This window comes from Nelumbo nucifera, chromosome 2, assembly GCF_055504915.1.
Source record: "Nelumbo nucifera cultivar China Antique chromosome 2, China Antique-T2T, whole genome shotgun sequence".
Lineage (NCBI taxonomy): Eukaryota > Viridiplantae > Streptophyta > Magnoliopsida > Proteales > Nelumbonaceae > Nelumbo > Nelumbo nucifera.
This window is the reverse complement of record NC_142650.1, coordinates 74,376,573-74,388,380: the sequence shown is the minus strand read 5'-3', so window position 1 is coordinate 74,388,380 and position 11,808 is coordinate 74,376,573. Positions and strand designations below refer to the sequence as shown.

General features: G+C 36.8%; 1 protein-coding gene across 1 annotated transcript; it reads right to left on the bottom strand.

The window, feature by feature from the left end:
• Positions 1–5,619: 5,619 nt before the first annotated feature.
• Positions 5,620–8,396, bottom strand: WOX11 (WUSCHEL related homeobox 11). Its single transcript, XM_019198898.2, has 3 exons — positions 7,605–8,396; positions 6,430–6,605; positions 5,620–6,057 (listed from the first exon to the last, which is right to left on the bottom strand). The coding sequence occupies exons 1-3, from the start codon at positions 8,254–8,256 to the stop codon at positions 6,040–6,042; spliced, it is 846 nt and encodes a 281-aa protein (XP_019054443.1). The 5' UTR covers positions 8,257–8,396; the 3' UTR covers positions 5,620–6,039.
• Positions 8,397–11,808: the final 3,412 nt, after the last annotated feature.

Below are 11,808 nucleotides of genomic sequence, written 5' to 3'. Positions count from 1 at the left end.
CTAACACTGATGTGCTACCAAAGAAGTTGGGGTATCTTGTCTCAGCTGCTAGGGTTAGACTCAAAGCACATGTAGTGTGTGTTTAGTTGAAGCACTGAACCTGGACCATTTTCCATTTATGCCCTAGACCTCGGAGGTTGATGGGCAAAACTGGAAAGTTACACATAACCCCTGGACTTGATTATAGTATTGCACTAGGTGTTGGATTATACTGTCTTTGATATGCCAATCAATGAGATCCATTGAGGGTCAAAACCTGGGTATGTTGGGGCAGTCTAAGAATTCATTTAAGTAGGTGATCATAGTGATAGGATCGGCCCCCTTGCCGGACAAATTGAATGATAGGGCTTACACTTTCTCTAATGGAAACCTAAACTACTAGTAGTGGATTTCAACTGTTTTTAATAAAAGATAATATATATATATATATTATCTTTTATTAAAAATGTTTGCAAAAGGTTTTAATTCCTACGATCCATCTGAGTAGAGAGTGTGACATGTTACCTTGTAGCCAAGGGAGAGGTCATTTCCTATCGAGTAGTGTTGTCATCATTATGGGCTGAGAGGGCCGAGAGGTTAAGTGTAAGAGACCATTACAAGGCTAATTACCTGATGGGCTTTATCTTACTTAAGTCCATTATCCTTGGGTCTTCATAGGATGACTGAATTCAATGATCATTTAAGTGTAAATGTTGGGCCCATATTAAGCCCATAGTGATGTGCTCAGGGGTTTACCGCGTTTAGTAGTGAATTTGGCCATGCCTTATTACAAAGGCTGGGCCGAACCCACGTGGATTTATGTGAGGATATTGTGGGGTCCCATGCCATACAAATCAAGCCTAAGTTGGCCATGCAACACCTTTGGTCGTGAGCCTTTGAAAAAAATGGGCATGAGGCCCATAATTAATAAGATTAAGTAAGTTGTCACATGACAACTTAATAGAGTCCATCCTATTATAAGAGGATAAGGCTTATCTCTTAATAGAAGATACATTCAAATTAGATTTGGATAATCTCACAATTTGATTAGAAATGCTCCATAAAGAGATAAAAGAAGAAGAGGGCGAACCAGACTAGACTACCACTCTTTCTTGTTCTCTTTTCTTTCCTTTTTTTTTATTTTCCGAGAAACCATATCACGACCTAAGCTTTCGAGGACTAATAGAGATCAGTTTTCTTCTGATCTTTGCAAGAAAAATTCAGAGGAACTTCAGGCTCACCTTCCCTAGTTCGATCTAAGCAGTTGGGTTGCAGTTTTGGTGAAAATTGTGTTGCTGAATCAGTTTCACCTACACACAGCACCATCTTTAGTGGAGGTTGGTTTTAGGACTGATTTGGGCATGAACTTCCACATTGAGATCTGCATTTGTGGTATCTGTATCAGGTATAAATCTCCCTCTTTGATTAGTTTCAAATCTAGTCCGATTTAGTGTAAGATCGATCCTGAAAAATATAGGTTTTCAAAACATAGGGAATTCGATTCCCAAAAAGATTAGAAAATATTTGAAAATTTGACTAGCCACCTAGCATGGTTCGGCCATCCATATGATGGATCCTAACCCTTCCAACAAGGATAAATTCCCCAAGTCTATCCAATATGAACATAAAACAACAATATACTTTATTCATTTACGGATAAAATGTTTATGTACATCAATCTGATTAGAGCTAAGGGCATACACTGTCTAACAATTTTAGCCTATACATACCTATCAAGTTGGATTTGTGATGTTAGGCCTAGGATCAAAAAGATTCCATACCAAGGGTTGGGGCCGATTCTAGCTCTAAGTTTTACAACGAAGGGGGAAACAATGTCAGTTTTGGGTAATCTTGGTATCGTTGGATTCGGAATTTCAAACTTTACGTTGGTTTGATTGGGTTAATTTGATAACCCAAAGCAAAAATCCCAAAAATACACCTAAGTCGCCTGAAAAGTTGGTTGGAGTATTGCTTGAAGATCTAAGTGATGCAAAGAGATAGATAAAGTCTACAAAGCGCAAAAATGGTATCTACAACCCACGTTCTTAATGAGGTAGGTACCTCAACCATCTTTAAATTCAATTGATAATTGATAAAATGTTGAATGCCATTGGCTGTGTAGGATGTAATTTAGTTAATTGCATGTATGTTGCTTTTCTTCGTTTAGAGCATATAGCTTCCTCTTTGCATTGCTAGTTAATTATCTCTTCTTTTTTTTTCTATATTTCTCATTATCTCTACATTGTATTAGTTGATTAAATTTACATTTGTCATAGATATTAGATCGTCCGTATAGGTCAAGTAGCCTTACTTCTATTGTACTCTCATTTTGGCATTACTAGCAACCACTATCTTTTTCATTGTTTTAAGTTTCTTTCATTTCATAATAGCTTAGGCTTTAGTTTTCTCAATATACTTTTAGCATACTCAGATCTATATTTTCTAATAGATATTTTCTTATATATTTTAGTTCTCATCAATAGCTCTTTGTTTATCATATATTAATTTCATTTAGCTTTCTTGCTTAACTTCCCTTTCTATTTTCTTTAAAATCACAACAAAGAAAATCTTTCTCTACATTAGTATTTGTTCCCATAGTTTAGTAGTTATCGTTTATACACTTTTTGCTTTCTATTTTTTTTTTTTAATTCTAACTCAATCTCCACATCTGATTTCTAGACATTTTCCCCTTTTTTAGTCTAAAATAATCATGCGTTCAGTTGTAGTATTAGTTTTGTTTTGTCTCTATTGCATTATAGTTAGAGTCACTAGATTTCCATGCTATATTTAATTATTAAGTTTCAGATTGTTAGTAGAAATATTATTTTCTTCATTCTTAGCTTCCAAATCTAAGGGTTCTTATGTTCCTAAGCATAGGGGTCTCGAATACATTCTGATTCCAACTATTTGGTTGGGCGGAGTTAGAATCCAACTGGTGGAATGAATTCCTCATTGGAGGGAATTATCATTCCCACTCCCTCGGGAATGAAATCCCATTCTTGCTTATTCCATTTTCTATTCTGATTCTTGTATGAACCAAATAGACTATGGGAATAGATCATTCCAATTCCAATTCTGGAGGATTTTTATTCCAATTCTGACTGTGAACCAACACAGCTCCTAAATAGCTTATCATTCTCTTTAGTTCAAAGCAAGGTTTTAAAACCAGACATGGAACCATTCTAGCCACTGGCTCTTGGGTCGAACACTCCGATGGTCCAGTTCAAACAAATGGCCTGTCCTAATTTAAATAAAATAAACTAAATTAAAAATAAATAAAATAAAAATAGCCAAAAACCGTTGTCCAGTCAATGCTTTGACCCTCCATGTCAGCAAGTCACTAACCAAATCAATGGTTTTTGGCCCAAGAGCTGTTTTAGGGTGAAATGGAACTGGTTACCTGAACGGTTCTTGGGTCAACTGGTCTGACCATCCAGTCCCACCTAGTTTTCAAAACCATGGTTCAAGGTCAGTGTTACCTAGCATATTTGTTTATGATTTCTTTTGTTTTCCATTTGAAGTTTAGTTGGATTTAATTTACTTTTCTTAGATATAATTTGCTCTAGAAATCCTGTTTTTTTGTAATTTAGATAGCATAGTTCTTTATCTTGCTTTTTTATTCAATAATTTATTAGTTAGCTTCTTCTGTTTTTCTATTACTCGATTAAAGTAGTTCATCGCAACCCAAAATCAGTAAAAACTGAATTGGAAATCTATCCAAGTAATGGTTGGTTTTCATTGGGCATGTATGGGATGCTAATACTTTCCCATAACGTACCTTGGTTCATGATGAGTCCCATGTCTTTTATTCACATTGGGCGATTTTTCTGTTTTTTGGGTATAAACCTGCTTTTCCTAAGCTCCTAATTCTAAAGGCTTATGTGGTGACTCCAAAATCAGTAAAATCCCCAAATTATTTTGAAGAATTAAAAGCAAATCTAGTTCCATCTCTCTCTCTTTCTCTCTTTCTCTCTCTCCGAAAAAGAATGAAGGGCGTGGGGTTCTGCACTTCTTTTGGGTTATTACAGAATGGACATAACATTATTATTATGTAATTCAAAATTTATTGAATTACAGTTAAAAACTCAGTATTCATAAGGGCACTTTAACTGAAAAGGAGATAATTCATTAAAATAATGGAATTTGCCTTGTAAGGAGTAATATGTTTTTATTAAAAAGGCAATTTACTTAATATGGAGTAGTCCCTAGAAACTGAAATGGTAATGTTGTACCTCTATTCTATTGGGGATGAATTCATGGCTATTCTTCAAGGGGGTGAAGATTGCAAAAGAGCAGAATCTAGAAAATTCGTTAATTATTGAAGGCGATACTAAGGTGATGATGGGATGGCTGATGAACCCACAATCCCTAATTTGGGCTTCTAGTGAAGTAATATTGAAAAGGTTCAGATGGATAACAAGCAATATATAATACGACCTTAAGATTACAATGAGTTTGAAGAACAGCAAATGGAATGGCTAATATATTGGAAAGCAAGGGGGTTATAGGAATATTTGTATTGGCCCTAATTGTAATAATAATCAGATTTTCTGTTTTTTTTTTTCTTTTATTTTGAGAGGTGCACCCACCCACTCCTCTCTTTGGGTTGCTTGTATTATTGTATACTCTGAAGTTTTTTAATAAATTAAGATTCTAAACTTATTTATCCAAAAAAGAGTGGTTGAGTTAAAGTATCCAAAAAAGGGTGTATATATGGATAGATGCTGATCCAATTGGACCCATCATTAGAGTATCCTTCGCCTTATAATTACTAATGTCCCCAATTGTTATAGATTGTTTTTCTTCTTCTGTTTTTAATATTTGATGTTGCTACTAAGCCTTTGTCCCAGACGTTGGTGGATTTAACTTAACCAAACAATGAATCCCAATTGCGAGATATACAGAGCATGTCGGGTCATTTAAAAATGCATTGATGAAAACTAATATTTTTTGGACGCTTTCAACCAAACAAACCAAAATTCTCAGTAAGGCTCAGTTTGAAAGGAGTATAAATACAAATTTGTAGAGTACAAAACCTTATATTTTGTATATATTTGTATTTGTACTCCTTCCAAACTGAGCCTAATGGGTGATTGACTAAAAGGTTAATCAGGTCTGCAAAAGTATAGAAGGGAACAAACAAGTATTATTTCTACTAAATAATGTACTTTACTGGTATCATTCATTTGGTTAAAGCTGGTCTGATGAATATACTGAAGCCACCATGATTTTCCTGATAAAGCTTTCAAGTATTCAAAGATGGACATGACAAATGGATTCAGATCAACATGATCTCAAACTCCAAATTCTAATGTCGATATGGAAAATACAGTAGCCAACTAGTAACGATTTTTTCTTTTTTTTTTGAGGAAACAGATGTTCATTGTATCTATACAACAAGCCCACCAATAAAACTTGTAGATATCACATTTTTTTTTTTTTTTGAGGAAACAGATACCACATTTCACATGATTCTTCTCTATAGTTGTGCAGTTTAGTCTTTGAAAATATTAATTAATATTCTCTAACAAACATCTGTTTTCCTTGGATTGGGCATACCGGCGGTGGAAAAGCCAAGTTGCCAATATCCCTCCATCGATTTCAGAGATCCAACTACAATGCGAGCCAAAACCATCTAATGAGAACCATTTTAATTTATTGATACCGGAGTTTCATCAACTTCAAAGATAAAATGGGTTTTCTATGAGAAGAGCTCAAACTAAAGAGCTATAAAGAAATCATAATTAGGAACCAAACAACTGCGTCTTCATCTAGCTAACAACTAAATATATATGATTCATTTTTAGCACAACATTGATATATCATCTGTGCAGGACTTTATATGGAAGCCCTGTACGATATCTCCTGCGACAATGAGAGCATATTGTTCCTCTGGAAGAAACAAGTTAACTGATAAAAGGGGTAAGGAAAATAAAAGACCAAAGAAGGATAAATGATAGTCACAAGGTGCACTCATTGTAATCTTAGAATCCTGCTATTTATCTCCAATCCAAATTGACGAGGAAGATCGATCCTATTGGTGGGTGCAACTTGACATCTTTAAATTTGTCTCGGTACCTGAAACAAAGATTAATTAATTAGAATGGAGAGAGAGAGAGAGAGATTCCAAAATTTTATGGAACAAAAGATTCCCAATGACCCATATTAATCATGTGAGTACAGTTCTCATGGAATTGATTAACAACCTATTAACCAGGGAATGAGATGCCAATGATTACATTAGAAACAAATCAGAGTACCTGAACAAAATTAACCTTAAATAACCCATAAAATATAAGAAAGGAACGTTGTAGAAAGAATAAATTTCATAAAAATAATGTTTATATCCATTCCAATTCCTACGCGGATATGCTTCTACCACCAATAGTTTGACCTACACACACACACAGAGAGAGAGAGAGAGGCCAAAAATTTGGAGCGCAGAATTACCAAGAAATAGGTTTCACCCATTTGCAAGCTCTGAGTTGAAACTCCGTACTCATTGAAAGGAACCGGCACTCCAGAAGAATGCACCAACATTACATCTTCACCAAATATTGATCTGAGGTCCAGTGGTCCTCTTGGAACCTCAGTAGGAATTCCATTGATGAACACAGTTATCAAACCTGCAATATATATTTTGATGGGAACAAAAACAGATTAGCCTTGATATAATTTTGTGGTAAACCATTGAAGATTAGGCCTATCAAACATCTTCACAAAACTAGAAAATTAAATCCATTTGAGAGATACGAAAAGCAGAAAGTTCAATATATAGAAGCAAGAATAATATATGATCACCATGTCTAAGAATCACAAGGACCAGAGGTTCTTGGTGAGCAGGCAAGTTTGATTAAGTGAGAATCATCCATATATATTTTCCACTCTACATTAGGATTTTAAAGAAATCCAAAAAACAAAAAGCATAGTCCAAATATTTCAGGTCAAGGTAAAGCTTTCTGCATTTACTTTTGTGTAAATTAAGAATCAGATAAAAAGAACTTACGATATGATGACTAGTGATAGAGAAAAAGGAGGTAAATGCAAAGAAGACAAATAGTTATCGAAAGAAACAAAAACTTCAAACTCCAGGAATAGAACAACTGCAAAGGGACTATCATAATTTGAAGCCATAAGTTTTGGAGTAACTTCATCAAATTGATGGAAAATTAGGAATAAGTAGAAATTCCACCTTGAGCTAGCCCTCAGAGCAAATTCTATTCTTATGGTTCTTAACTATTCCTTCTTTTATTTATATTTTTCATTGTTTTCTCTTTGTAATTTAAGGTGTAGCTAGCTAATCAAAGCAAACAAAAGAAAAACTGTTACCTGACTTTATGGAGCTAAGTTAGGGTGTGGAAACTCTAAAGAATTTCGACAAATGCCAGAATAATTAAATTCTGGAACAGAAGAGACGTGTGTGTCAACAAAAGTACCCGAAAACATGAACACGAGAATCAATATTTTTCAGGAATTACTTTGAGGCTCTAAATTCATGGTTAGTGGGGAACCAAAATTAAATTGACAATCAGTTGACAACCAGACGAACAGTTTATATGTTTCATAGGCAAAGGATAAAAAAAGGGGGGAAAGAAAGATAAAAAATCAATCAGAATTCCAATTACCAGATTGATAGTGAAAATTTGGGGTGTCTGAAGGGCACAAGATCGAATCAACAGTAGGGCTTTGCTCAGTCTCCGGCACACCCATTTGACGAGAAATGGCGAAGAGGTCATCAACACCATCACCTCCACATGAAGACGAAGAAGAACCAACAAGAGAAGAAGAAGAAGAAGATGATGAAGAAGAAGAAGATGGAAATGAAGAGAAAGTAGGAGAAGAGGAGGCAGCAAAACATGCACTAGTAGAAGTTGGTTCATATTGAATTGCACCAGTAGCTCGACCCGGAATTCGTGGATCGCCTGCCAACCCAGCTTGTATCTGCCTCTGCCGACGGCGGGACCTGGATCGCCGGTTCTGGAACCAGTAGAAGACATTTGCATCCCCAACTGTGCCGAATTTCTCAAGTAATTTTCTTATCCTCACTGTTTCATCTTTGGGTGGGTTGACCATCCCACTGTTGAAGATAGACTCAAGTATCAAGATCTGCTCGGGCTTCGGGGTCCACCTTGACCTCACTGGTTCAGTTCTCTCCGAACCATGGCTTGGATTGTTTGCGTCTCCAACTTGATCTTCCATTGCTGAGAGAATGAGAGAGGTGGGAAAGTACCAGAAACCAGAGTCAGAAAGATGAGGACTACACACACAAGCTATCATCACAAGCTATTTAAAAGGCACGGAGGGAATGTTACTCAGTAACTTCCAAATTACAATACTGCCCCTACTTGCAGCAGCAGAGTAGACAAGCTGCTTTGCAGGAAAGCACAACATGAGGTTAAGATTAACTTGCCCTTCACAGTGGGTTCTTGGCTATTCAGTACAGAATTACTAAAGTACCCTATATCTATATATATCATCAACATCTATCATCACTTCATATAAACTGATCCAGGTGTTTTTTTCTATATATTCAGCAGAATTGGTGATCAACTGATCATAAGGAACACAAAATTCTGGTCCCAAATAGAAATGGCATCAAAGGTAAAATTTAATGAAGAATTTAACAGGCAGACAAAGACCAATTAAAGTCAGAAATATAGAAATTATTAACATAACACACAGTACTACTCATGTCTCACATTTAAAATGTGTATTGTATTAATTGCAACAAACTAATCTCAATCTTTCAACCTAGATGGTAGTCTTCTGAATAGAAAACAGTATTCCAAAATGGTTTTGACTCAAATTTGACCCAATCCTGATTCTGTTCTGGATATGGGTCGATATTTTAGACCACCTTAAACAATAATCAGAACAAGTATGAACTCATAACAACACATTCCGGCAAATTAAACGGGTGGGTGGTTGGATGCAAGGATTAAAGGGGTAAGGAAGGTGGGCCAACCCAAACGCAGTAAACCCAACACCCTAAAAAGGCTAAGACCAAGGTAGGATACATAAGCGGCGTATGGTAATTGGTAAAAGAAGAAAAGATATGAGGTCGGTTTGGTAGATTCACTGTTTTCAGGTGGTGTTTTCGTTGGGTGTGAAAGGAGGAAAGACAAAGGAAGCTAGGGTTTCGGCGTGCAAGTGCATGTGATGGTATGCATGGGAAGATGAGTCTCTGTAAAGGTGGAGAGTGGGACATAGTTCAAAGGAGGAACAATCCAAGCCGTGGTCAAAAAACCGTGCCCTAATTTATTAGTTGTGACGTAACTGTAGACATGGCCTACGGTACAGCTCTGTGACTTTATATTAAACAAGAGGAGGATGAGGGGTCACTGGGTTGGCTTAAACGTCGAACACTTTGCATGCATTGTAATAAAAACAAAAGACCGACCACTTCCGCACGTCCTAGACGCGCTTTTCGTCTCTGCCGCTAGCCGCTTAGGTTGTCACGTAAATGTAGCTCAGCTCATCAGTGGAGCTCCCTCGGCTCGGGCGGGGCTCATGAGTCATGATTCATGAATTACTTACGATAAGAGAAAAGAAAAAACAGAAGAAATGAAGGCTGAAGCTATGGTTTTTGGTTGAACTATTTAGTTTTCACTAAACTGCTATGGAAAAGCCGAAAGCCGCCGCTTGTACTGGAAGAACAATCAAGTTGAGCTTTCCGAGTTTTGCAGCATTATTTATGTTTTGTCTTTATTCGACCCACCTCGTAGAGCCAAAAGCCGCCGCGGAAAGCCCTCCCATGGGCACTCAAATTCAGGCTCGGTTGTAGCTTATCTGAGCCGACCTAATTTGTCTCTATTGACCAGGTACACTTGTTATAAGGAGTAAGGAAAAGGTTTCCAAAGTCGAAAGCTTTAAGGTGAGAGACTAGCCACCCCATTTCTAACATGTGGAGGGATTTATATGAGGAACTCGGACCGTCTCTAATCGACGCTTTGAATTTTCCAGCCTGGTCGAGCCCTAGTTCCTACATCTCTCTCATTTCAGAGTTTCTTTAATTAATTAATATAGTTGTTGTTGAAAAGTTATTGAAGTTTTATTTAAGAAGACTGTTGAAGGGCTCCACTTGGCAATGAATTCATGGCTTAAACTAGTCCCTCTGGAGATAAGGAAGCAATCTGCAATCTGTTCAAAACCGTTTCTCTTGCAGCCTTATAGCCCTACCATTTGTTTCAGCTTTCTTTAGTTCCCATTGAAAGTCTTAGTGCCTGCTTGGGAGGCCTTTATGCCAGCTTTCCGCTTTGCAAAGTGGGCCACACCCATAATTGAAAAGCCAAATTTATTACTGCCCTTCCACCAAAAAATAGGGAATATTTGTTGAAGCTTCTTTTAGATCAGAGGACTTCAGCTTTGATTGAACTGCGATGACTAATTAAGCTAGTTACTCTTTCAGCTTAGAATCTATGTTTGGTAAGAAAAAAAATATCTGACAAGCCAAAATATGCTTTCGTTAAGCTAAGACATTAACTTTCCAATGAATTAAAGCTACTTTCAAGCCCTGTTTGGGACGGTTTTTGCATTTGGGTTGAGTTGTATTAACGGATCTGTGGTAGTTGAGCATCTATGTTCCAAATAAGCTCACTGGAGTATATTTATATTACAATTGTGTTTTTCGCGTTTGGAACACCAATAGGGCTTTCCAAATTTTCACTAAACACATCTTTTGCAGTTTCCATGTGGATCTCAGCTCGGAACAGTAGAAGTCATGTCCCAAAAGCCCTCCCAAACAGGCACTCAATGGCTTCTTCAACATGGTGCAATCAATGCAACTCCATCAAAGCTGAAGCCCTCCCAAATGGGCTCTAAAGCTAGCTTTGGTGGAAATTAAGTCCATTACTTAGCTCAATGAAAGTGGATTTGGCCTTTCTAGGTTTTTCCCTAAAATAGCTTCTAAGCTTTTCATGTGGAGTCCACCTTGTGAAACCAAAAGTTGTGTGAAAGCCCTCCCAAATTGAAACTTAGTAACTTCTCCAAAACAACTCAGTAAAAGAAGATCAACCAATACTTCGACCCTCCCAAATGGCTCTTTAATTTGGTATTATTGGAAAATGTTTCATGTGAATTGTACCTCTGATGTGGTCTGAGACTTATCTCACCACTAGTGTTTATATTTATCTCAAATACAGCTTCCTAGTTCACTCCATTATACAATGTAACCATAACTCTATTGTATATAAATGATATATTGATGGTTATTATTGTTAGATAGTGTATGCCCTTAGCTCCAATCAGCATGATGTACATTATGACATTTATTGTAAATGAATAAAGTACATATTTGATTCATATTATTATTATGTGTTTCTGCGTAATACCCTTAAACTTGCCCTTAGCTTCAATCAGCATGATGTACATTATGACATTTATTGTAAATGAATAAAGTACATATTTGATTCATGTTATTATGATGTGTTTCTGTGTAATACCCTTAAACTTGACACATATGAGGCTCGTATTAGTTTAAAATCTTCACAGCCGTTGGATAGATCTTGAGAGATTTATTTTGCCAGGACTAACACTGATGTGCCACCAAGTTGGTTGGGGTGGCTTGTCTCAGCTGCCAGGATGAGACATGAGGTACATGAAGTGTGGGTTTTCTTGAAACCCTGAACTGGACCACAATTCCATTATTGCCCTGGACCTTGGAGATAGATGGGTAAAATTGGAATGTTACACTTAACCCCTAGACTCGATTATGATACTGCACTAGGTGTCGTATTGGACTGTCTTTGATATGCCAATCAGTGAGATCCTCCGAGGGGGTCAAAACCTGGGTATGTTGGAACAGTCCGAGAATTCATCTAAGTGGGTGAT